The sequence below is a fragment of the Zea mays genome, chromosome 10, assembly GCF_902167145.1.
Source record: "Zea mays cultivar B73 chromosome 10, Zm-B73-REFERENCE-NAM-5.0, whole genome shotgun sequence".
Classification (NCBI taxonomy): Eukaryota; Viridiplantae; Streptophyta; class Magnoliopsida; order Poales; family Poaceae; genus Zea; species Zea mays.
This window is the reverse complement of record NC_050105.1, coordinates 56,729,568-56,757,378: the sequence shown is the minus strand read 5'-3', so window position 1 is coordinate 56,757,378 and position 27,811 is coordinate 56,729,568. Positions and strand designations below refer to the sequence as shown.

The window sequence follows — 27,811 nt, the reverse complement described above, 5'->3', positions numbered from 1 at the left end:
GACTTAATGATGAAGAGATGACTCTCATCATCAAACGCTTCAAGACGGTGCTAAAAGGTCACAAGGGGCAGCCAAGCAAGACCAAGACAAAGGGGAAGCGCTCATGCTTCAAGTGCGGTAAGATTGGTCATTTTATCGCTAACTGCCCCGATAACGATAGTGACCAGGAACAGGGGAACAAGAGGGAAAAGAAGAAGAATTACAGGAAGGCCAAGGGCGAGGCACACATCGGAAAGGAGTGGGATTCGGATTGCTCCTCCGACTCCGACAATGAAGGACTCGCCGCCACCGCCTTCAACAAGTCATCCCTCTTCCCCAACGAGCGTCACACATGCCTTATGGCAAGGGAGAAGAAGGTGAGTACTCGAGACTCCACTTATGCTTCTTCTAGTGATAATGAGTCTAGTGATGATGATGACATAGACTATTCATGCTTATTCAAGGGCTTAGATAGATCTAAGATAGACAAAATCAATGAATTGATTGATGCCTTGAATGATAAGAATGTGCTTTTAGAAAAGCAAGAAGATTTGTTGTATGAAGAACATGACAAGTTTGTAGAAGCACAAAAATCACTTGCATTAGAGATTAAGAGAAATGAAATGCTTTCTTATGAGTTGTCTACATATTCAATTGCTAGTTTAAAGAGCATAAATGATGATTTAAATGCTAAACTAGAAAAATCTAGTAAATCAACATCTTGTGTAGAACATGTTAAGATTTGCACTAGGTGTAAAGATTTCGATGTTGATGCTTGTAGCGATCATTTAGTTTCAATATCCAAATTAACTGAGGAATTGGCTAGTCTTAACGCCCAACTTAAGACTAGCAAGAATGAATTTGATAAACTAAAATTTGCAAGGGATGCCTACACGATCGGTAGACACCCCTCAATTAAGGATGGACTTGGTTTCAAAAGGGAAGCCAAGAACTTAACAAGCCATAAGGCTCCCATTCCCGCTAAGGAGAAAGGGAAGGCCCCTATGGCTACTAGTGCTAAAAAGAACCATGCCTTTTTGTATCATGATAGGAAAAATTATAGAAATGCTTTTAGAAGTTATGATGCTTTTGATTCACATGCTTATGATTCTTATGCCATGACTGCTTCTAGTTCTTCCTATATGCATGGTAGAAGTATGACTAGGAGAAGTGCTATTCATCACGTGCCTAGAAAGAATACTATTCATGCTCCTAGGAAAGTAGTAAATGAACCTTCTACAATTTATTGTGCTTTAAATGCTTCCTTTGCTATTTGTAGAAAGGATAGGAAGATAGTTGCTAGGAAGTTAGGGGCAAAATGCAAGGGAGACAAAACTTGCATTTGGGTCCCTAAGGATATTTGCACTAACCTTGTAGGACCCAACAAGAGTTGGGTACCTAAGTCCCAAGCCTAAATTTGCCTTGCAGGTTTATGCATCCGGGGGTTCAAGCTGGATTATCGACAGCGGATGCACAAACCATATGACGGGGGAGAAGAAAATGTTCACCTCCTACGTCAAGAATAAGGATTCCCAAGATTCAATTATATTCGGTGATGGGAATCAAGGCAAGGTAAAAGGGTTAGGTAAAATTGCAATTTCCAATGAGCATTCTATCTCTAATGTGTTTTTAGTGGAGAGTCTTGGATATAATTTGCTATCTGTTAGTCAATTATGTCATATGGGGTATAACTGTCTATTTACAAATGTAGATGTGTCTGTCTTTAGAAGAAGTGATGATTCACTAGCTTTTAAGGGTGTATTAGACGGCAAGCTCTACTTAGTTGATTTTGCAAAAGAAGAGGCCGGTCTAGATACATGCTTAATTGCTAAGACTAGCATGGGCTGGCTGTGGCATCGCCGCTTAGCACATGTGGGGATGAAGAACCTTCACAAGCTTCTAAAGGGAGAACACGTGATAGGGTTGACTAACGTACAATTCGAAAAAGATAGACCTTGTGCAGCCTGTCAAGCAGGTAAACAAGTGGGAGGAGCACATCACAGCAAGAATGTGATGACCACTTCAAGACCCCTGGAGCTGCTGCATATGGACCTCTTCGGACCCGTCGCCTATCTGAGCATAGGAGGGAGTAAGTATGGTTTAGTTATTGTTGATGACTTTTCCCGCTTCACTTGGGTGTTCTTTTTGCAGGATAAGTCTGAAACCCAAGGGACCCTCAAGCGCTTCCTCAGGAGAGCTCAAAATGAGTTTGAGCTCAAGGTGAAGAAGATAAGAAGCGACAACGGGTCCGAGTTCAAGAACCTTCAAGTGGAGGAGTTCCTTGAGGAGGAAGGGATCAAGCATGAGTTCTCCGCTCCCTACACACCACAGCAAAATGGTGTGGTAGAGAGGAAGAACAGGACGCTAATCGACATGGCGAGGACTATGCTTGGAGAATTCAAGACCCCCGAGCGTTTTTGGTCGGAAGCCGTGAACACGGCTTGCCACGCCATCAACAGGGTCTACCTTCACCGCCTCCTCAAGAAGACGTCATATGAACTTCTAACCGGTAACAAACCCAATGTATCGTATTTTCGTGTATTTTGGAGCAAGTGCTACATTCTAGTGAAGAAGGGTAGAAATTCTAAGTTTGCTCCCAAAGCTGTAGAAGGGTTTTTGTTAGGTTATGACTCAAATACAAAGGCGTATAGAGTCTTCAACAAATCATCGGGTTTGGTTGAAGTCTCTAGCGACGTTGTATTTGATGAGACTAATGGCTCTCCAAGAGAGCAAGTTGTTGATTGTGATGATGTAGATGAAGAAGATGTTCCGACGGCCGCTATACGAACCATGGCAATTGGAGAAGTGCGGCCACAGGAACAAGATGAACGAGATCAACCTTCTTCCTCAACTATGGTGCTACCCCCAACTCAAGATGATGAACAGGTTCATCAACAGGAGGCGTGTGATCAAGGGGGAGCACAAGATGATCATGTGATGAAGGAAGATGCACAACCTGCACCTCCAACCCAAGTTCGAGCGATGATTCAAAGGGATCATCCCGTCGACCAAATTCTGGGTGACATTAGCAAGGGAGTAACTACTCGTTCTCGATTAGTTAATTTTTGTGAGCATTACTCCTTTGTCTCTTCTATTGAGCCTTTCAGGGTAGAGGAGGCCTTGCTAGATCCGGACTGGGTGTTGGCCATGCAGGAGGAGCTCAACAACTTCAAGAGAAATGAAGTTTGGACGCTGGTGCCTCGTCCGAAGCAAAATGTTGTGGGAACCAAGTGGGTGTTCCGCAACAAACAGGACGAGCACGGGGTGGTGACGAGAAACAAGGCTCGACTTGTGGCAAAAGGTTATGCCCAAGTCGCAGGTTTGGATTTCGAGGAGACTTTTGCTCCTGTGGCTAGGCTAGAGTCAATTCGAATCTTGCTAGCATATGCCGCTCACCATTCTTTCAGGTTGTACCAAATGGATGTGAAGAGCGCTTTCCTCAACGGGCCGATCAAGGAGGAGGTGTACGTAGAGCAACCCCCTGGCTTCAAGGATGATCGGTTCCCCGACCATGTGTGTAAGCTCTCCAAGGCGCTCTATGGACTTAAGCAAGCCCCAAGAGCATGGTATGAATGCCTTAGAGATTTCTTAGTTGCCAATGCTTTCAAGGTTGGGAAAGCCGATCCAACTCTTTTTACTAAGACTTGTAATGGTGATTTGTTTGTGTGCCAAATTTATGTCGATGACATAATATTTGGTTCTACTAACCAAAAGTCTTGTGAAGAGTTTAGCAGGGTGATGACGCAGAAATTCGAGATGTCGATGATGGGCGAGTTGAACTACTTCCTTGGGTTCCAAGTGAAGCAACTCAAGGACGGCACCTTCATCTCCCAAACGAAGTACACGCAAGATCTGCTAAAGCGGTTTGGGATGAAGGACGCCAAGCCCGCAAAGACTCCGATGGGGACAGACGGACACATCGACCTCAACAAAGGAGGTAAGTCCGTTGATCAAAAAGCATACCGGTCAATGATAGGTTCTTTGCTTTACTTATGTGCTAGTAGACCGGATATTATGCTTAGCGTATGCATGTGTGCTAGATTTCAATCCGATCCTAAGGAGTGTCACTTAGTGGCGGTGAAGCGAATACTTAGATATTTGGTTGCTACGCCTTGCTTCGGACTCTGGTATCCAAAGGGGTCTACCTTTGACTTAGTTGGATACTCAGACTCCGACTATGCTGGATGTAAGGTCGATAGGAAGAGCACATCGGGGACGTGCTAATTCTTAGGAAGGTCCCTGGTGTCATGGAACTCTAAGAAACAAACCTCCGTTGCCCTATCCACCGCTGAGGCCGAGTACGTTGCCGCAGGTCAGTGTTGCGCGCAACTACTTTGGATGAGGCAAACCCTCCGGGACTTTGGCTACAATCTGAGCAAAGTCCCACTCCTATGTGATAATGAGAGTGCTATCCGCACGGCGGAGAATCCTGTTGAGCACAGCCGCACAAAGCACATAGACATCCGGCATCACTTTTTGAGAGACCACCAGCAAAAGGGAGATATCGAAGTATTTCATGTTAGCACCGAGAACCAGCTAGCCGATATCTTCACTAAGCCTCTAGATGAGAAGACCTTTTGGAAGTTGCGTAGTGAGCTAAATGTCTTAGATTCGCGGAACCTGGATTGAATTATAGCATACATGTATTTATGCTTTTGATCATGTTCATTTTTGCATTTTGTTGCTTAGTATGGTGCTCAAGTTGTACAAACACTCCCTGGACCTCACAAGTCCGTTGCAAAGTGATGCACATGTTTAGGGGGAGATGTATTACAACTTGACCCTTTGAGACTAACCATTTGCTTGAGTTTGCTTGATTTAGTCTCGACGGTGGATTGAAAGGGAAAGGTGAACTTGGACCATGCAAGACTTCCACTGCACTCCGATGAGAGGGTAACTTATTCCAAGTTCATCTCTATGATCTTATTGCCTTTGTACTCTTAATTGAAGATTTTGGTGAGGCAATGGGGTTAAAGGGCCAAGATTGATCCCGTTTTGGTGTTTGATGCCAAAGGGGGAGAAAATAAAGGCCAAAGCGATAAATGGATCAGCTACCACTTGAGAGATTTTGAAAATAGTATAATAGAGTTTCTGTTTTGTTAAACTCTTTTATTGTCTCTCTTGTCAAATGTTGGCTTCTTGTGGGGAGAAGTGTGGATTATGGGAAATAGGGGGAGTTTTTGAAATCGTTGATCAATCTCTTTTGGAATGACTCTCTTTATGCCTCAACATGTGTGTTTGACATAGAGATAGAGATTTAAGTTTGATTTGCAAAAACAAACCAAGTGGTGGCAAAGGATGATCCATATATGCCAAAATTGAATCAAAATCAATTTGAGTTTTATTTGAAGTGATTTTGCACTTGTTCTAGTTGCTTTATGTTGTGTTGGCATAAATCACCAAAAAGGGGGAGATTGAAAGGGAAATGTGCCCTTGGGCCATTTCTAAGTATTTTGGTGATTGAGTGTCAACACAAGTGCTTAAATGTGAATCAATGCCCATGGATGAACAAAGTGCAAATCTAGAACAAAGGTATGTTTCTAAGTCTTAGTACATTGGTTTTGTGTACTAATATACTTGTCTAAGTGTTAGAAACAGGTAGAAGAAGAAAAGAAGAAAGTTGGCTGTGTACAGCCAAGAGGCTGTTTCGGTCTGGGGCACCGGACTGTCCGGTGGAGCACCGGACAGTGTCCGGTGGCGCACCGGACAGTGTCCGGTGTGCCAGGCTGCCTCGACCGAAGTAGCCGCTCTCGGGAATTCGCCGACGGCGTACGGCTATAGTTCACCGGACTGTCTGGTGTACACCGGACTGTCCGGTGTACACCGGACTGTCCGGTGTACACCGGACTGTCCGGTGAGCCAACGGTCGGCCGGGCCAACGGTCGGCCGCGCGATCTGCGCGGGACACGTGGCCGAGCCAACGGTCGGAAGGGGGCACCGGACTGTCCGGTGTGCACCGGACATGTCCGATGCGCCAACGGCTCCCGCATCTGCAACGGTCGACTGCGCTGTTAAAGGAAGGAAATCGGGCACCGGACAGTGTCCGGTGTGCACCGGACTGTCCGGTGCGCCCGACGACAGAAGGCAAAGATGGCCTTCCAGATTTGTTCTCAATGGCTCCTAGCTACCTTGGGGCTATAAAAGGGACCCCTAGGCGCATGGAGGAGGACACCAAGCTACTCTTGAGCATTCTTGATCATCCACACTCAGTCTTTGCGCATCCGTTTGTTATTCTAAGTGATTCGAGCTCCGTTCTTGTGAGAACTTTGAGATAGTCTTTGAGCTCGATTCTTGGCCGTGTGTGTGCGCATTTCGCTGTGGATTTGTGTGTGTTGCTTCCCTCCCTTACTCCGTGCTTCTTTGTGAATCTTAAGTGTAAGGGTGAGAGACTCCAATTTGTGGAGATTCCTCGCGAGTGGGATAAAGATAAGCAAGGCAAAACACCGTGGTATTCAAGTGGGTCTTTGGACCACTTGAGAGGGGTTGATTGCAACCCTCGTCCGTTGGGACGCCACAACGTGGAGTAGGCAAGTTTTGTACTTGGCCGAACCACGGGATAAATCACCGTGTCTTCTCTGTGTTGAATTCTTTGTGATTATCTCCTTTCTAGCCACTTGGCAATTATTGTGCTAACCCTTAACAAGTCTTTGTGGCTATAAGTTTAAAGTTTCGCAGGATCACCTATTCACCCCCCCCCCCCTCTAGGTGCTCTCAGTATGTTACTTCTCTGATAACACCGGCACTTAGAAGTCTCTTCACTTCATTTCATGCACCTTCGGCTTTATCATCGGACATTTTCTGAAGCCTCTGCTTTCTTAGTCTGAAGGACAGGTCCACATTGAGTGAATGCTCAATAACGTCTCAATTGACACCACAGAGATCATTAGCTGTCCAAGGAAAGACATCTTTGTTGTTGAACAAGAATCCTAGTAGTCTTTTCCTGCTCACTAGATAACTGAGATCCCAGCAATACTTTTTGTTCTCCTATATCTTCACACAAAAGCATAGGCTTCGGCTGATCTGCTGAAGCAGCCTTCTCCCTTTTATGCTTATAGTGCTGATAAGCTTCGGCTTCATCTATATTATGAATAGCCTTCGAATCTGTCCAACTCCCTTCAGCCCTCCTGGCAGCTTCTTGACTCCCGTGTACAACAATAGGTCCTTGTTCCGAAGGTATCTTCATGCAAAGATATGTTGGATGAAGTATTGCTTCGAAGGCATTAAGCGTCCCTCAACCAATGATTACATTGTATGGATACTCCATGTCAACAATGTCAAAGATAACATGTTGCGTTCTTGTGTTGTGAACATAGCCGAAGGTAACCGGCATTGTTATCTTGCCAAGTGCCACAATCTATCTTCCTCCGGAGCCACAAAGGGTGTGTTGCATCATGTATCTTGTCCTCTAGCTCTTGCATTTGCTTGAAAGCCTTTGCAAAAATGATATCCGCTGCACTGCCTGTGTCCACCAGGACATTGTGGACCAGAAATCCCTTGATGACACAAGATATGACCATTACATCATTGTGAGGATAATCCTTGAGCTGAAGGTCCTCCTGAGAGAAGGTAATTGGGATGTGAGACTACTTGGACTTGATGAAGGGTCCTTGCACCCCAACATGTTGTACCCTTCTCTGCACTTCTTTCTTCTGCTTCTTGTTGGCTGGTTCAGAACTTGAGCCGCCTATGATTGGGAGCACCGGCTTCATGGCCGAAGGTGCTACAGCTTGGTTGTTTTGCGAAGCCATCGTCGCAAATGTGGAAGTGAGTTCACCGAAGGTGGGCGCCAATGTTGGTCCTTGTTCTCGAATGCTATACATCAAGAACAAAGCAACACAATTGTTAGCGATTAAAGACCTTCGTCCTTCAAAGCATTAGGATATAATGATCTTCGGATGAAGGTCATGAAGGGCATACCTTCATCATCTCAGTGAACGAATATGAATAAATATACATGAAACGCAAAAGAATTTAAATGATCATTATGAATTATTAGATTCTTTATATTCTCATTTTATAAATATGAATAAACACCAACGATATAAACATTACATTAATACCTTCGGCTTGTCATAAGGTGAAAAGCGAGAGTGACGCAAGAGTGATTACAATTTAGCATGAACAGTATAGCGAAACTGTTCATCTATTTATAGGCACGGGACGCAGCCCGGACAAAATTACATCTATGTCCCTGTTAACTAATTATAATCATAATGCAGACTATTAAGGACTATGTAGTCTTTTCCTCTTTAAGTCGGTATCGTCCTTCGCCTTTATCACAATACCAAGCCGAAGCTCTTTTAGTCGTAGCTTCGGCTTTTGTTCGCATCGTCTTCGGCTTATATCTTCATGTCACACCTTCCTTTGTACTATCTTGCCGAAGGTATTTTTGCCTTGAGAACCTTCGGTGGAGGAGAAGACCCCAACACTATTGATAGATATAAAGTCCGAATACAATTCATATACGTACAATTTTTCACTTTTTTTGTTGTAGAGAGAAAATAATATATAAAACATTTTATGTAAAATTTTATTCTTATCTGTAATAATATGTTTGTAAAAAAATCTCTCTAAAAACCGATGTTGTGAGTTGCTAAATGAGAATAAGGAGTAAAAAATTATGTATGTGCTCCAATAATTCACTATTTTTAGTTGCCAAATATTTTTTTGCATGCATCTATGTTTCGAGAGTGAACAAGAGGTTGCTATATTAACAACAATATGGGACTAGGTAGAGAGTTTGTAAATCTAGCCACCTCTTTTACATAACTGTTGAAGGACACTTTTTAATAACAAATTCTTAAATTTGTATTTAGAAACTTATTTAGAGAACTACTACAGATGCTCTAAGCTTTATGTCCAACGGATGTTAGACTAGCCATCAAAGATAATATATTTTAGGGAAAACAATGTTTGGCCACGGTTTCACTTCTCCTCTTCGTCTCTTTCGCCCTTGTATTCTCTCTCCAATCTTGCTTGTCGCCGCTACCTTGCAGTCACCGTCGATCGGCTCCTGCCGCCACCAAGCCCGATGCACGCACCCGCACCGGCCACTGCCCAGGCCCGCAATGGATTTGCCCGCCGCGTCCGCCATCATCTGCGTCACCGATGCCACTTCCCACGTCCGCGCCACCCTCCACCACACGTCGTGATGCCCCCGATGTCCGCACGCCTTTGTCGTCGCCCGCTCCATGTGATTGCTCGTGCGCCGTCTGCTCCATGCAATCGCCCTATGCTTCGACGACCAAGAAATGCCCTCCACACGTCGTCCGCATTCGCATCGTCCGTCGAGCGTCGTAGGACAAGTAATCTTTTTTCCTTCAATTTTCATACATGTTGCATGATTGATCATGTTTCAATTTATAAGATTGGTTGATTTGTATGCGTTGAATGACTTACTATTTATTATTTTTGATGGCGAAATGTGGTTATTAATTATAATTAGGTTATTTTAGTATATTGGAAGGTGTTAGACAGCTTAAATATGTAATTTCCGAGAGTAATTATTAAACCCTCGAAAATAATGTTATTATATATTATTTTCACCCAAAATAATATCATTTAGTAAAAAACATTGTATTAGTGGTTTACTAGTTGAATTATTTGACATGAGAAAGTAGATTTTATTATGTAATATTGTACGATAATTAGTGCAAATACATGTATTGTAGTGTTAACAAACGGAACCTATAGGTCACCCGTTTTAGCCCAACACACCTCACATGCGAGGCAAAATGAGGTGTGTCGGGCCTAAATTGTCCCTTCATTGGACAACCTCAGAGTGACCGACGGAGCCCGTATTTATGACAAGGCATGTGCTCGTGTGTAATTTTGGCAGCATAACCCCTAGATTCTCCGTTGCACCATTTTTAGATGTGCAAACAGAGAACAACGGGGTTATGCTGCCGAAATTTGGCTCGAGCTCATGCCTTGTCATAAATATGGGCTATATCGGTCATTCCTGGGTGGCTTTAGGACCTATCCTTTCCTATAGATGTAGGGGCATGATTTCTTCGTAACAACTGACGGTTCGTGTATTATTGACCTAAGTTAACGTTTCGTATCTAGTATGGTACTGGAGGATCCTCAATGGGTGTATGAAGGTTGGAAGAAGAGAGGGGTCTATCAAGTGAGTGGGTTGCTAAGACCGATGTTTTTCTCGACCGTGCTTTTGCTAGGTCAGAGACCAGAACCAATGTTTGGTGCCCTTGTAGCAAGTGTCGGAACATTTATTTCCTTAAGGAAGTGAAGAGCCATTGCATGAGAAGAACTGTACAATATATGTTGAGACAAGATTCATAGATGTTGTAAACGATGATGGTGTGACCATAACGACAGAGGTAGCACGTAAATTGCTTCGTTATATGCCTCTTGTACCTCAGCTGAAACGTTTGTTTATCTCGAAGAATACAACCAGACACATGAGATGGCACAAAGAATGTGTACATGATAATCTTGATGTCATGGCGCACCTAGCTGATACAGATTCATCGAAGGAACTAGATGCCTTTGATTCTAGCTTTCCTAGACAAGCAAGAAATGTCTGCATTGGTTTGGCAACAAATGGTTTCTCGCCTTTCAATCTAAGTTTGTCGTCATACTCATGCTGGCCCATGTTTGCTATTTCGTACAAGCTTCTGTTAGCTCTTTGCATGAAATATGATTTTATTTTCTTGTGTGTTTTAATACCTGCTTCGGATCATCTTAGAACAAAGATCAATATGATGATGAGACCCTGGTTGAAGATTTGAAACTTTTGTGGGAAGGAGTTGAGGTGCATGATTGTTATAAGGAATATAAATTCAACCTAAGAGCTGCATATTGTGGTCGATTCACGATTTTTCGGATTATGGTATCTTTTCTAGATAGAGTTGTCATGGAATTTTGACATGTCCGATATGTGATGAGGATATTGGTTGCTTCCAGCTTAAGTTTAGTGGAAAGATCTCTTACTTCAATTGCCATAGATGGTTTTTCCTCAAGATCACCTGTTTAGGTTCTAGAGAAATGCTTTTAGAAAAGTCACGATTGTGACGACGGAACCACCCAAGCGTCTTAGTACTTTCTTGAATATCACTGACAAAACAAAAGTCAACCCTAAGGCTAGAAAAGACTTAGCCTTAATTTGTAGTCGACCAACTCTGGAGCTACGAGAAAGGGAGAAGAAGCCACATGCTCCTTGTAGTCTAAAACCTAAAAGGAACAAAGAATTGATGAGGTGGTTGAAAACTCAAATTTCCCTTATGTTTATGCGGTGGGCTTTAGAAGATCTGTGAATGTGAAGGCCGATTAGTTTTCCAGGTTGAAGAGTGATGACTATGACATAATCATGGAAAAACTTCTTATTATGTTTCGTGGTTTTGTGAAAAAATGATGTGTGGAAGGCGTTAGCGGAGCTAAGCTACTTCTATAGACATCTTTGTGCTAAAGAAATAAAGAAAGAGATGATGGAGCAACAAATACTGGTTTTGGTATATACAAGCTTGAAAAATATTTCATGTAGGTGTTTGTTTCTTGGATGGCCACCCAGTGATATGGTCATCGGGCCTTGTGCAAGTGGTGGGTTTCCCCTAAGTTTTGCACCCATTCCGAAAAGAACAGGGGAAACCATGGTACCAAGTCCTTCCACAACTATGGTGGCGATGGTCATGTGCGTACATTATGTTATGTTCTAACTTCAAACTAAATAAAAGTATGTCATTCTAACTTGTATGTATAGGAAGACAAATCTGGTACTAGGCCCACGAATGTGGAGGTGTTTGTGCTTGGACATAGGGGTTCTAATCCTTAGAATCTTGATGTGAATTGCACTCGTACAACCACCAACCGCCTAGTGAGATTGTTATACTCTAGTGTTTTGTTCCATCACCTTCATGGCAAATTGATATTTGGTGTCTTTTCTCTAGGAAGCATATGGGGAGCAGATGGTTAGAGCACCATGGGTGGGACTATGACTAGAGGTGCCAACTAATCGACCTAGAGGCGGTATATGCTAGAGCAGGAGGACAAGCCCATGGATGTTGAGAGTATTTTTATTATGATTTTTATGTTATGCTTATATGCTTGTGATTGTACTAAGTCTATGGTTCAATCCTGTAGGTGGGTATATTTGATTCTTCGATTGACTCTAGAGAACTAAGACATTAAGGACGACGATTCATATCATTGTCCCCTCAGGTGTCTCATTCTCGTTCCACCTCCTAAGACATGGAGATTGCAACATTTATGGAATAATCGGAGTATCAGAGGGACATATTGAGGCAACAAGAAGAGTATCAGAGGTAGCAAGTTGAGCATCAGATGTAGAAGGATGAGTACTATGAGAACCTCTAGACCCAACAACAGGATTTTCTCTAAGTAAGTTAAAGTAATATGTTATTCGTTTCAACTACAAAGATGTTACGTATCGTACTTCCTCAGTAGTTACTTGTCTATAATTTGTAGCAACTAGCACAACAAATGAGCATCCAGATGTCATCCTTTGGGATGTCGTCTCTGGAACTTGAATCGCTGCCTCCACCATTGCCGCCACCTCCGCCACATTCCCTTTGATTCATCCAGCTCAGGTATTCATTGAATGTACATATTTGTGTGTGTTACAAATGAAGAACTTAGTGGTTAATATACAAATATGTGTTACAAGGCTTCGAGACCCTCCCGCTTCGGTTGTTGGACTTGGAGATGGATCTAGCCAAGACGACGCCTCAGCTTCGTGTGTGAACAAATTTTTCAGCACCCATTGTCCAGTCGGAAGAAGTGACGACAACTCCAACCAACTAGGTGACGGATATATGTGAGGTTGAATTACATGAACTTATTTTGAACTATTTGAATGTGGATGTGAATGATTTCGAATCTCTGTGATGTGGAACTATGACAATTTTTGAATGAATATGGATTTATATGTGATCTTGAATGAATATGGATTTAACATAAAATTAGGGAGAATTTGGCCTCCCTAGAATTACTTATGTTCGACGGCCTAGCTTTTGTCATCGGACATAAGTGTTAAAAGCTCGACAACTTCTAGTGGGCCATCTGACATATTACCAAATTAAGTTCCATGACCCGCATGCAGTTGTCGGATTTAATATTGTTATGTCCGACGGGCCCCATGTAGACCATTGAACATAAGCTTGCGAGGCCCACTAGACGCCAACATGGCTGTTAACGACTTTAAATGCCGACGACTCCCAGGAGACCGTCGAATATACACTATGTCTGATGGCCAGCATCGGATATAACCTTATTTCTGACCTTTTGGAACTGACGGACCATTGTTGTCGAACATAAGCCATAAACCGTGACACATAACTTATGTCTGATAGTGTAGGGCTTATATCTGACGGCTTAGGCCATCAGAAACTTTTGGTTTTACTATTGTGACTCGTTATAGATAGTGTGAAATAATTGAAATATTCTTGTCAATCCAAAAGGCATTTCTGATTGTACCCCTCTCTAGCCTTGCAATTGTGAGTTTACCCCTCATTTTTCAACTTTGTGATTTTACCCCTTCGTTTTGAAAACGAAGATATGACATACCCCTGCACCATTCCATGTAGTTAACGGTGTTAAATATACCATGCAATTTTTTGTGATTTTACCCTTTGTTATATTAAGTAATTTTGCTTTTACCCTTGTTTGGGTTGCGCTTGTATAGAATAAGAGGGTAGTTTGGACCTTTCATTCATTTATTTTCACACTTTTATTATTGGGCTATTTAAATTCATACCCTTTGTTTTGCCACCTTCCTCATTTTTACCCTTAGTCGTATTTTTTGCTCAGTTTTACCCTTCTGCTTTATAGCACTGGAAGGGCAAAACTGAGCAAAAACACGACTAAGGGTAAAAATGAGGGCACGAGCAAAACTAAGGGCACCACCTTAAAAACCGATTATTTTTTCTAATCACTGATTCTGATTTTTACCAATGGTGTTGAGAGGGAGGAGCAAACTGTAGCTTCATTTTCAAAATGGAGGGGTAAAATCATAATTGCATGGCAGTGAATGGTATAATCACAATTGTCCCATTTTGAATTTGCCTATTGGAACTTGGCCAAAAACTTATGTTCCCTATACCTATATCATAACGTATTAAAACTATAAAAATGATCTTTATTAGCACCTAGATTTTTTTGTATGTGTTACTTACAGGGCAATGGAGTATTGCATTGTTTCGGGCAGCGAAACAAACCAATACAGCGGCTTTCAATAAAATTGTTGAAACTGGGTGTATTAAGACAATCATCTTTAAAAATATGTCATATTTTTGCAAGCGGATGATTAAGAGAACCGCATGCGAAAATATATATTTTGCATACATTCATTTTAAACAACTGCTTGCAATCCTCTGTACACGACATTACCCGCTTGAAAATATGTTATATCTATAAAAGTTGGACCCTGGTTGCCACGAAAACCTAACCGGAGCCTTTGGAATTGACGCCGAAAGATTGTCGAAATTTTCAATAGCTTCTCCATTCACGCCAATCTCAGCTCGTCTGTCCCTACATCGTTGTCGTGTCCTTCCTACACCCCTATGTCAGCGTCGTTTTCTTTGTTGTCGTCGTCACCTCCAAAGCTATTGCCTGTGTTCCATATCCATCGCTCACCTCAGCCAAAATTCCTAGGGTTCTGAGTCTAGCGACATTAACGCCCCTCCCCGTGCATATGTGCCCTCAGCCGCTTGCGATATTGAATCTAACCTACACCCTTCCATTGAATCGCCCAGGAAGTGACATTGAATTGCCACTAGTAGAAAAGAGCTCAAAGCCTGCGGCACCCATAAATTATCACTGGCGGTTTCAGTTACCGTGCGCCAGTAAAAAAACCATGTGGACCCAGCTTGGGAACCGCAAGTGGAAACCTATTTCCACGGGCGGTTGTGTTATGATAACCGCCAGTGGAAATAGGTTTCCACTGGCGGTTTTTCAAGCCAACCGCCAGTGAACTATGTGTTATAAATACCCCTCTTCCTCCCCCGACAGGAGCTGTACGCTTGCAGCCCACTTCCATTGGAGGCAATTTTGGAGGTCCAGATTTCACAAAATACAAGGGGGAGGTTTTGGTCTTCATTTTTTGGAAGAAGGTGGATAAGAAAGGTTGGTTTATGTTTCTTTGTCAATTTTTGTTCATTCTTGCTCAATTTTAGCCACATTTTGGATCTAGGGTTTTATATGTGAGATAGAAGAGTATAGCTAGGTTATTTTCTCTATTTCCTCAAATGAGGTTGCTTAAGATGGTTAGATTTTGTCTATTCCCTCTCCTTTTTCATGTTTAGTTCTCAAATCAGTTTATCCATGACACATATTTAGTTGCTTAATGAATGGTGAATGTGTTGTATGGAGAGGGAGGATGATAGGTTTGGTAATTAAGATTGTTTTTATTAATTGTTATGAAAGGTTGGTTTAATTATGTTTCAATTGCCAATTATTGTTCATTTTTGCTCAATTTTAACTACATTTTGATACTAGGCTTTCACCATGTGTTAGAGATAGGTTTGGATATTAAGATTTTTTGTTTATTAGTTGCTAGGAAAGTTTGGCTTATGTTTCTTTTGCCAAATTTTGTTCATTTTCCTCCATTTTAGCCACATTTTGGATCTAGGGTTTCACCACGTGTTAGAGATAAAGTAGTTAGGTTGCCTAATCCAACCGCCTATGACCTTTGTTGTATAAATACCCCTTCATCCTTCCCGACAAAAACTATGTAGCTCGCGTGCAGCCCAACTTTCATTGGAAGGCCAGATTTCACAAAATACAAGGGGGAGGTTTTGATCTTTATTTTTTGGAAGAAGGTCGCTAAGAAAGGTTGTTCATGTTTCTTTTGCCAATTTTCTTTATCCATGATATATTTAGTTGTTAGGAAATATTGGTATATGTTTCTCTTGCCAATTTGTGTTCTTGTGTGTTTTATGTTACTTTTTTTACAGGTGATGATGGAGAGGATATCCTGGATGTAGAACTTATCAATGCTAGATCCATCATACATATCTGAGGTCCATAAGTTTATTGTTGTCGCTACGAACCATGCTTGGAGAACAAAGACAAAGCACATATATTGTCCATGCATGGACTGCAAAAATGATGTTGTATTTGATGACACAGAACAAATCATATCTCATCTGGTATGCCGAGGATTTGTGAAGGATTACATAATTTGGACAAAGCATGGAGAGGGTAGCTCTTCGCCTTATACAGCTAGAAACCCTGCGCACATCGACGACAGCTTTCAGTTCGTTCACGAGACACAACAACCTCTTCCACAGAGCGAACATGTAGTGCCAAATGTTACTGATCATGGTTACGCTGGAGGAAATGAACATGAAAGAACCCATGTTCTGCCAAATGTTATGGACGAGGAAGATGCAGAGTTGTTAGAGGCAATGTTGCGTCGTCATACAGATCCATCGATGTTCTTCATGAAAGGTATGGAGTCCCTGAAGAAGGCAGCAGAAGAGCCTTTGTACGACGAGTCTAAGGGTTGTACCAAAGAGTTCACGACGCTCCGGTCTGTGTTAAAGTTGTTGATGTTAAAAGCTAGATATGGTCTGTCTGATGCTGGCTTCGATGCGTTCTTGAGTATTCATTTTAAACAACTGCTTGCAATCCTCTGTACACGACATTAGCCGCTTGAAAATATGTTATATCTATAAAAGTTGGACCCTGATTGCCACGAAAACCTAACCGGAGCCTTTGGAATTGATGCTGGAAGATTGTCGAAATTTTCAATAGCTTCTCCATTCACGCCAATCTCAGCTCGTCTGTCCCTACATCGTTGTTGTGTCCTTCCTACACCCCTATGTCAGCGTCGTCTTCTTTGTTGTCGTCGTCACCTCCAAAACTATTGCTTGTGTTCCATATCCATCGCTCACCTCAGCCAAAATTCCTAGGGTTCTGAGTCTAGCGACATTAACACCCCTCCCCGTGCATGTGCCCTCAGCCGCTGGCGATATTGAATCTAACCTACACCCTTCCATTGAATCGCCCAGGAAGTGACATTGAATTGCGCGCCTCAGTATGTGGGACTAAACCACCCTCATTCAAATGGAATATGCTTTTTGAGTTCATGCTATGCCATATTTACTAAGTCGTTGCTTTGAATTGACTATCAGGCTCATCGTGTCACATCTGCCCGAGGCGCCAAACTCGCTCTTCTTACTTCAGTTGCACGCACCCACCCCCAAGCAAACGACGATGTCAGTCTTTACATGACCAATTCCCGTGTAACAATCAAGTCGCTCCTATTTTTTATTAGCACTACATGCACTAGAAGATGATTCATAAGACTAGAAGACTTTACATAAGTATATTGAAGAGGTTGATTTTTCTAACATGAAGAACTATAGATTTGGCATCACATCTATGTCGAACCTGCTTTCAGAATCGTGTGGTAGCTCACCTATAATGTTTAGAAATGCTTTTGGTTTATATAAGAAATTATATATATATATATATTCAGAAACTTCTAGATATTATAGGTTTCTTTTCATATTTTTAGTGAATTGATGGAATGCAAAGAAGACTCCTTATTGGTGTATATTATAACAAGTATTTATTTCGAGGAGGCAATGATTGGAGAGGTACTAGTGATTATATACTGGAATGGCTACACAGGGTTGAGTATGCATACGATATGACCATAGATGAATTAAGAGAACACTTTATTGGATTGGTATAGGAAGTAAAATCTCACAAGGTAACTATGTAATCCATATTATAATTTGAAACTTAATTTCATCTTAGGACCCTTCCCAATTGACCATTCTTTTGTTACGCAGGAAGGAATTGAACCAATTGTGGATGATCTGCATACATGGATTTATGTGTTCGAATATGTTATCCCTAACATTATCACATTGATTCCTACTGATCACTATAGTAAAATAGGGCATTTCCGACGGCCAAAGCCGTCGGAGATAAGCTCTAAGCCGTCAGAAATAAGCTATTTCCGACGGTACCCGTCCCTCGGCCATAAAGGGTCAGAAATAGCCTTATTTTCGACGACAGCCGTCGGACATAGCTTATGTCCCACAACCACTTTTGGCCGTCGGCGATTATCCCCGTTAGCGGTCTTAACGGTCGTTGGTCGGGCCCACACCGCTTATGTCCGACGGCGTAAGGTAAGCCGTCAGACATAAGGATGTATTATGTCTGACAACCTAAGTTAAGCCGTCGGACATAAGGAAGTATTTTGTCCGACAGTTTAACTTAGGCCATCAGACATAATGAATTTCAGCAGTTGCAAAGGAATCCTACTTTTGTAAATTTCTGACATTTACAGAAAAAACCACAGATTTCTTATATATACACAGATTTCATATACAACCATATATTCACATTCACAAACATCAATTCACATAAGTATTCACATTCACAAACATCACCTCACATTCACAAACATATAGTTCCAAATAGTTGCAACAAGTCTTTTACATCAACATATAGTTCTAAATTAAACACTGACATAGTTCAACACATAGTATTTGACATGAACAGTGACATAGTTCCAAATCAAATACATTTGATGAACTGTCACTCATATCCATCACCTGGTTGGTTCGAGTTATAGCCACTTCCTCCGGTTGGACTCTAGGTGTTGAAAAGGTTGTTCACCCAAGAATTCGATGTGTCGTCTTGACCAGACATATCTCCAGGTGCGGCAACTGAAGCAGGAGGTGTATGAAATCCCTAATAACACACACATGAAATATTAACCACTAAGTTTTTCATTTTAACACATAAGGCATCTATGAACATGTCACACACACATATGTGTACATACCATAGGGAATTGTGGCGGAGGTGGAGGCGACAACATTGGCATCGACAATGCAAAGTGCGGAGGCGGCATCCCATATGTCAGCATCGGGACATCCGCCTGTTGTGTCAGTTGCTACAAATTAGATACAAGCCATTGTTGAGAAAATAAGGTACACATCATGTGTTTTTAGTTGTTACAAATAAAATGTTACTTCAACTTATCGAGAGTAGAGCTTGATTACAGGCCTGGAGCTTTGAATAATACTCGTCCTTCTTCTTCTGGTACTCAGCTTGCTGCCTCTGATACTCCATTTGTTCCCTCAAAACTAATTGATGATAATCTGTCTGCTGACGCAACACTGCAATCTCTATCTCTTGGGCGGATGATCGAGAACAGGACGACTGCGAAGATGAGGATGTGGAATGTCGTCCACGGCGTCTCACCTTCCTAGAATCAATCGTAGAATCACGGTCAAACTATCGTCGTTTTCAACCTCTACGAATCTACGCTCACCATATATTGTACACTTCTTCTCACTCGAGGTCTCCTTCCAGAAAAGCATATAGTTATTGTCATAAACATCGATTTTTTCGTAGTCCATACCGAGATCAGAGAGCAACTTCTTGGACTGTTACATGTCCTTTGGCATCTTGTGATTCTCCGGAAGTACATCACTGATCAAGTTCAGAAGCTCCTTGTAGCAGTTGTTTGAGAATCCAAACTTAGATTTAATAGCCGTAAGTCGAGTCACAAACCCAAGGACAGTCACTTTCGTGTGCTCGTGCAACAGCTCTTCGGCAGCTTTAAGGAGCTCGAAGAACTTCTAAACCTCAGGCGTAGGAGGATCCTCATAATCGTAGGGTGGACCGGGGTTCTCCGAATCGACTGGTAGAAGCTGATGGCGTACATCATCAAACATCTCTTCCATCCTATCGTAGTCCCCCTCTTCATGTTACTAAACTTCCGTTATATAATACGAGGAGGTGGGTCCTCACTTTGGTCCACCCACACCTCATAGCCTCGCATATAGCCGTTCTTACAAAGATCTATTGACATAGTCCTCCTGTCAAGGAAATAAATGTTCCGACACTTGCTACAAGGGCACCTAACATAGGTTCCAGTCTCTGGCCGAACAAAAGTATGGTCAAGAAACACGTCAGTCTTGGCAACCCACTCACTTGATAGAGCACATCTTTTCTTCCAACTTTCATACATCCATCGACGATCCTCCTCCATACTAGATACGATACGTTAACTTGATTAGTTAAGTAAATCACGCCCCTAATCTAATAAACCACACTAATACAATATTATATAGAAAAATCATTTCACGAGACCCTAAATCATATAAAATAACCTTATTTCCGAGGGCATAATAATTACCGTCAGAAATTAATAGTTTAAATTATATAGGCACCACTAAATAACATTGTCATGAGTGAAAAATATATAAAATAACCTTATTTTCGAGGGCATAATAATTACCTTTAAAAATTAAAAGTTTAAATTATCTAAGCACCACTAAGTAAACTAAAACAAATTAAATTTATTACATAATAAAATTCCAGTCGTCGGACATAACAAGCTAAACAATATTAAACATACAAAAATTTTAATACTGAAAAACGACAATTAGAAAACAATATATATATTGACAAAATTATACTAAAAACTAAAAATACTCACTTAGTGGCTCGGAGGTGGGGCGGTCGTCGGCGTGGGCTGGGCGGGGGACGAGTCGGGGCCACTAGTGTCGGGGCAGGTGCCAGGTCGGCGGTGGTGGGCGCCGGGGCGGTGGGCAGGGCAGCGCTGGCTGTGGGCGGAGGGGGGGGGGGCTATTGACAGCGGCAGGCAGGGCTGCAGCGGGAGCGGCCTACGTGGCGGCGGCGGCGGCTACGGCTACGGCTACGGCTACGGCAGCGGCTTGGTCACGCGGCTGCTGTGGGCACGCGCGATGGAAATGAAACAAGACTCTTCCTAGGCACGCGTGTTAAAATTTCTTATGTCTGACGGCCGACCGTCGGACATAGGTTTATGTCCGACGGTCGACCGTCGGGCTGTCGGACATAAGCTTATGCTTATGTCCGATGGCTGTCAGACAGGCCATCAGACATAAGCTTTTATATCCAACGGCCACCAGAAGATGTCGTAGATAAGCTTATATCTGACGGTCTTGTACGAGACCGTCAGAAACAAAGAGGTCGTCGGAGATGTGTGTTTTTACTGTAGTGGATCTCATCGAGCGTTCTTATAAAGCGTATATTCCATCCAACTCAAAGAGGTTGAAGATGTCTTAGCGAGCTAGTAGTTCGCATTTGGATTCAAGCGTTGTTCAACAATTTTCTAGGCTCTCGAGAAAGAAGATAATAAAACTATAAAAGATATTTTCAGAAGTCCAAATGAAGTGTATTGACAAATTTAAGAGGTGTGGTTTCGAAGCGAGTTACTTTTTATAGTGCCCTCACATCATTGAAGGCAGTTTGAGAATATCATCAGATATTCATTATGCAAAGAGATATTTATTAGCTATATGATGTTGTTTGTATTCTGTTCTGAACACTTACTATAATAGATATTCATTAGTTATTCTGTTCTGGACACTCACTTATTCTGTAATGAACACTCGATCAATTACTGTCCAACCTAGCCGCATGCAAAAAATATTGGAAGTGGCTGCCATTCCACGCGTGTACTACATAACCTCTAATTACATGCGGCCAACAAAATAGTAAAATACTATCTTTGAAGGCAGGCGCTTGTAAAAAAAAATATCTTTACACAGCAAGTGGCCGACTTAACTCTGGCACCTATAAAAAAATTATATTTGCAGGCGAGTGGCTGCCATTCCACTAGCTTCCACGCGTGTACTACATAACCTGTAATTACAGACGGCCAACAAAATAGTAAAATACTATCTTTGAAGGCAGGCGCTTGTAAAAAAAAGTATCTTTACAGCAAGTGGCCGACTTAACTCTGGCACCTATAAAAAATTATATTTGCAGGTGGTTGATATAAGTCGACACCGCTTGCAAAGATTTATCCTAGACGCCGTTTGGTTCTTTAGTCACCTCACTAAATTTTAGTGACTAAAGTTTACTCACTAAAGTATTCCGTTTAATTCTAGCGACTAAACCTGACTAAAACATTAATTGGTACGAATAATGATTATATTGTCCCTATTAATTAGTGGATGTCTCTGCACTAAGAAAGAGGAGAGGACAAATGAGGTAAAGATGATATTTTAGTCTCTTTTAGTCATCCCTTTGTGAATAAAGAAATTAAGTTTAGTCACCCAACTTTAGTCACCATATTTACCTCTTTAGAGACTAAAAGTGATTAAACTTTAGCCACTAAACTTTAGTCACACCAAACTAAATGGGGCCTTAGGCCCTGTTTGGTTCCCTTAGTCACTAGACTAAGGTCATGTTTGGTTTCTTTAGTCTAGGGACAAAAGTTTAGTTAGGAGACTAAAGTTTAGTCTCTAACATGTTTGGTTCTAGGGGCTAAAAATAGTAAGGATATACTAAATGACTCATAAGAAAACTAAAATGGTCTTTAACATTCTCCTGCTATTAGTACAATTGAACTAAATGAGGGGTAAATGTGGAATTAATATGGTTTAGTCCCTTTTAGCACATATGTGAAGGACTAAAGACTAAATCATTTTAGTCCATATTTTAGTCCTAAAGTTTGGCAAAAAAGGGACTAAATGAGACTAAAAACTAGAGACTAATCTTTAGTCCCTCTAACCAAACACCCTCTAAATTTTAGTGACTAAAGTTTAGTCGCTAAAGTACCCTGTTTGGTTCTAGTGACTAAACCGGACTAAAGAACATTAATTGCTGTGAATAATGACTATTGTATCCCTATTAATTAATGGATGTTTGCTATAAGAAGAAAGTGGAGAGGACAAATAAGGTAAAAATACTACTTTAGTCCCTTTTAGTCACCCCCTTAGTGACTAAAGAACTAAAGTTTAGTCACCCCACTTTAGTCACCATGTTTGCTTCTTTAGAGACTAAAAAAGTGACTAAACTTTAGTCACTAAACTTTAGTCACCCTAAAATAAATGGGGCCTTAGGCCCTGTTTGGTTCCCTTAGTCACTAGACTAAATTTTAGTGACTAAAGTTTAGTCGCTAAAGTACCCTGTTTGGTTACAGTGACTAAAGAGCATTAATTGCTGTGAATAATGACTATTTTACCCCTATTAATTAATGAATGTTTGCTATAAGAATAAAGTGGAGAGGACAAATAAGGTAAAAATATTACTTTAGTCCCTTTTAGTCACCCCCTTAGTGACTAAAGAACTAAAGTTTAGTCATACTACTTTAGTCACCATGTTTGCTTCTTTAGAGACTAAAAGTGACTAAACTTTAGTCACTAAACTTTAGTCACCCTAAACCAAACGGGGCCTTAATTTGCAAAAGTTTCTAAGTGCTTCGTTCACTTGCAAAAATATTGGTAACCCTCCATATATCACCGCTGATTCTGCCAACTCTAGTAGAGCCACTTGACAAAAAATAAAAAATAAACAAATATGGCAACCTCTCCACCAATTATCACCAACCAGACTCAAAATTAAACTGGTTGCGGGTACGATCTTGTGAGCAGCAGCCCATTTAGGGATCCACAAAATCTAACGAGCAGAAGCCTAATAAATTCTAGAAGTGCAAAAACACTCTTGTATTAGTATTTGGCATTGCTTGACATAACGATATGTAGATCTCCCTACCTAGTCAAAACAAAATATTCGACGTACACAAGACGGCATCTAATAAAATATAAGAGGCGTTACTTCATTTCCATGTTGAAAAGTCGACAGCATAGACTTTGTTTGTATCTGTATCAACACAAAGCATAAATAGCACCCCCCGTGAGGCTTTCCATGCATCTCATATCACACTACCAAAAGCATCCCACACATCTGCTAATAAGGATGGCTGCCCCAACACTAACTACAGATGGTCCTCGCCTCGGCCAGCAGGAGATGAAGAAGATGTCTCCCTCCTTCCATCCAACTCTGTGGGGAGATTTCTTTCTTTCTTACGAGGCGCCGACCGAGGCACAGGTAATATTAGTTCAACATGCGTGATTAGTAACAATGCAAATTAATATGCTTGCCTAGTTACATAAAATACAATATGTATGTAAACACGTACGTTTTGCCTGTGCTCATCACTGCAGGAAGCTGAAATGCGACAAAGGGCTGAAGTGCTGAGGGAAGAAGTGAGAAACATGATTAAAGGTTCACATGATGTGCCAGAAATAGTGGACCTTATTATCACCCTGCAGCGACTAAATCTGGACTACCACTACGAGGATGAGATAAATGAAAAGTTGGCTGTTGTTTACAACTCCAATTATGATGGTGGTAATTTGGACTTAGTTTCACGCCGATTCTATCTTCTGCGTAAATGTGGCTATCATGTTTCATCCGGTGAGCCCTTATTTTCATATGCTCTTATTTAGGAATATATATATGTTAGATTTGAGAAAATATACGTTACCGAATGCTCACTATATCCCATCCAATTGTATATGCATGCAGATGTATTTCTAAATTTCAAAGACCAATATGGAAATTTTATTGAGGTAGATACCAGGAGCTTGTTAAGCTTATACAATGCAGCATACCTGAGGATTCATGGAGAGACAGTGCTTGATGAGGCAATTTCTTTTACTACGAGATGCCTTCAAGATAGATTAGAACATTTGGAATCACCAATAGCAGAGGAAGTGTCGTCTGCCCTTGATACCCCACTTTTTAGAAGGGTTGGAACTTTGGAAATGAAGGATTACATTCCTATCTACGAAAAGGACGCTAAACAAAACAAATCAATATTAGAGTTTGCGAAACTGAACTTCAACCTTCTACAGCTTCTTTATTCATCAGAGCTCAAAGAGTGCACAACGTAAGTTTATATATATATATTACTTCTCCTTTCAGAAACGAAAGTGCATATTTAAAATATATGCTAATTATTGCTTTTTCTTCTATACGATATTGCAGCTGGTGGAAAGAACTCCGCGTCGAATCAAACTTGAGTTTTGTGAGGGATAGAATAGTAGAGGTGTACTTTTGGATGAGTGGGGGATGCTATGATCCTCAATATTCTCATTCTCGAATTATACTTACAAAGATTGTTGCTTTCATCACGATTCTAGATGATACCCTTGACTCACATGCTAATTCTTATGAGAGTATGCAACTTGCAGAAGCAGTCGAAAGGTATGTATAATCTTCTCGAGCGGCTAAGTTTTTCTTTCCTAGATTGGAAACTCTGTATAAAAACTCAAGTAACTAATTCACATATTTTGTCAATATGCATGAAAGTATATCCGTGTTATGCTGTTAGGAAAATACCTTGACCATTTTTTTGGATTTTTGGATGTATTACATATAAAATACTCCTGAGGGAAGGTGATCTGTATATATTCTGACTTAGTAAGTTGCAGGTGGGATGAAAGTGCAGTCTCACTACTCCCAGAATACATGAAGGATTTCTACATGTATTTGTTGAAGACATTTTCATCGTTTGAGAATGAGTTAGGACCAGACAAGAGCTACCGAGTGTTCTACTTAAAAGAAGCGGCAAGTTTTTATTTCTATCTTCCTTGATAAAGCTGATTATTATTAAGCCAAACATAACAAGACTACTTAGTGGATAATACTATATACAATGGTTGGTCACATGCTATTCCTTATTATTATAAGAGTAAACAAGCAAATATATATATATATATATATATATATATATATATATATCAGACACCTTATGTGTAGTTAAAATATACTAATGATGTATATATATACCAATCCATTCCTTATAACATGAAAATTACCAAGTGCAACCACCACACCAATGTTGGAAAGTATTTGTGGTTGTTGTCACATAATCATAATTTAAGCAGTAGATATAATTTATCAACAACATGAGCATCTATGTACGTACAATGACTTCACATGTTTTTATTCTCTCTATATATAGGTGAAGGAATTAGTTCGGGAATATACCAAGGAAATAAAATGGCGTGATGAGGATTATGTCCCCAAAACATTGAAAGAACACCTAAAAGTTTCACTCATAAGCATTGGAGGTACACTGGTGCTGTGTTCCGCGTTTGTTGGAATGGGTGATGTAGTAACAAAGAAGATCATGGAATGGGTTATGAGTGATGCTGAACTTGTTAAGTCTTTTGGTATATTTGTACGGCTCTCCAATGATATTGTATCAACCAAGGTTTTTCTCTATCCTTTGACTACTCTTATTTCATGCACACACTATACCTTGTTTTACTCAGCAATGTCTAAAACCATGATTTTGTTCAACAATTCTAGTGAAAAACAATGAAGATAGCATGACCCTAAACATAAATTTTTGTTAAGATTCATAGTGTTTGGGATTTCAAAGAAACTATATTATTAATAAAAAATCACTAATTCTGCACTTTTAATTGCAGCGTGAACAAAGAGAGAAGCATTGTGTCTCCACTGTTCAGTGTTACATGAAGCAGCATGAACTAACAATGGATGAAGCATGTGAGCAGATAAAAGAACTTACAGAAGATTCATGGAAGTTCATGATTGAACAAGGCCTTGCACTAAAAGAATACCCGATAATTGTGCCACGAACCGTACTAGAGTTTGCACGAACTGTAGACTACATGTACAAGGAAGCTGATAAGTACACTGTCTCCCATACAATCAAAGACATGTTAACATCGCTTTATGTGAAGCCGGTACTCATGTGAAGGTTCTTTATTGTTATCTTGGATCAAGAGAATATCAACATGAAGCACTACTTCAAGGAGGCCAAAATAACTACATGAGCTATATATATTGTACACCTTAAGTAATATCAAGGGATATGGTGATATATATGTATTACTCAAAGAAAAATGTCAACAACCATCCTATAGTTGTTGTTCTCGGGCATTGTAGTAAAATACATATCTTGCCATATGTTGCATTGTGCTATGTTTCCTTCAGCTAAAATAAAGAAAATTTTCTCTTTAATAGACGTGTTGTACTACATCTAGATATTACTCCATCTATCCTAAATAGTATTTGTTTTGGCTCTTGGCTTTTATGTCTATATTCAAATAGATGATGATAAATCTAGACACATATATAAAACAACCACATACAACACGTATTGTATGAATCCACCAATTACCTAACACTAATAGAAAAGAACTCTAAGCCTGCGCTGGGGTTTAATTTTACAGACGGTTTTGGTTATCAAGCGCTATTAGTATTTTTAGTGGTGGTTTCTTAAGAAAACTACCACTAGAAACCCATGGTTTCTACAGCCGGTTTTCTTAAGAAAACCTCCAATAAAAATAATTTATCCTATTTTTTTAGTTTTTCAAATGACCTCAAGTATGAAAAAACAACCAACATAAAAGTTGTATATCTCTAAAAGCTATGAAACCTTGTATTTGATAACTTTTAAAGTTGAAATTATTTTGGCTCTCAAAAATTGCATCCAAATTTGTCAAATTTAAGATGCAAATATTGCAAATGACCTCGTATGGAAAAAGTTCAAAAATAGAAGTTGTAGAACTTCAAAAGTGATGAAACTTTGTAGTTGATAACTTTTTCGTTTGAATTTGTTTAAAAACTGAAATAGTCAATTTTTACTCGAATTGTTCTAATATGTGGACAACAAAACTGCAATAGACATGTAGTAAGTAATAGGTGGAGTGTTAGAGGGGTCTACGCGCGAGTTTGAGGCCAGGAGATTGATTCCCACCAGCGACGTAGCTGCGAATTTTGCACGACTTTTTTTGCGACTAATGGCTCTCTAGGAGAGCAAGTTGATATTGATGATGTAGATGAGAATGTGGTTCCGACGGCCGCGCTAAGAACTATGGCGATTGAAGATGTGCGACCATAGGAACCATAAGAACAAGATCAACTATCTTCCTCAACAATGGTGCAACCCCTTATTCAAGGTGAGGAACAGGTATCTCAAGATGAAGGCATTGATCAAGGGGGTGCTTGAAGAAAAGACAAGGAGGAAGAAGATGTTCCATAGGCACCTCCACCCTAAGTCCGTGCCACCATA

The 27,811-nt window shown here is 40.7% G+C and overlaps 1 protein-coding gene across 1 annotated transcript; it reads left to right on the top strand.

Annotated features, from left to right (window-relative positions):
* The first annotated feature begins 23,631 nt into the window (after window positions 1-23,631).
* On the top strand, window positions 23,632-26,757 carry LOC103641097 ((S)-beta-macrocarpene synthase). The gene is made up of 7 exons (NM_001321009.1): window positions 23,632-23,808; window positions 23,925-24,177; window positions 24,289-24,652; window positions 24,751-24,969; window positions 25,197-25,332; window positions 25,730-25,981; window positions 26,202-26,757. The coding sequence occupies exons 1-7, from the start codon at window positions 23,677-23,679 to the stop codon at window positions 26,490-26,492; spliced, it is 1,647 nt and encodes a 548-aa protein (NP_001307938.1). The 5' UTR covers window positions 23,632-23,676; the 3' UTR covers window positions 26,493-26,757.
* Window positions 26,758-27,811: the final 1,054 nt, after the last annotated feature.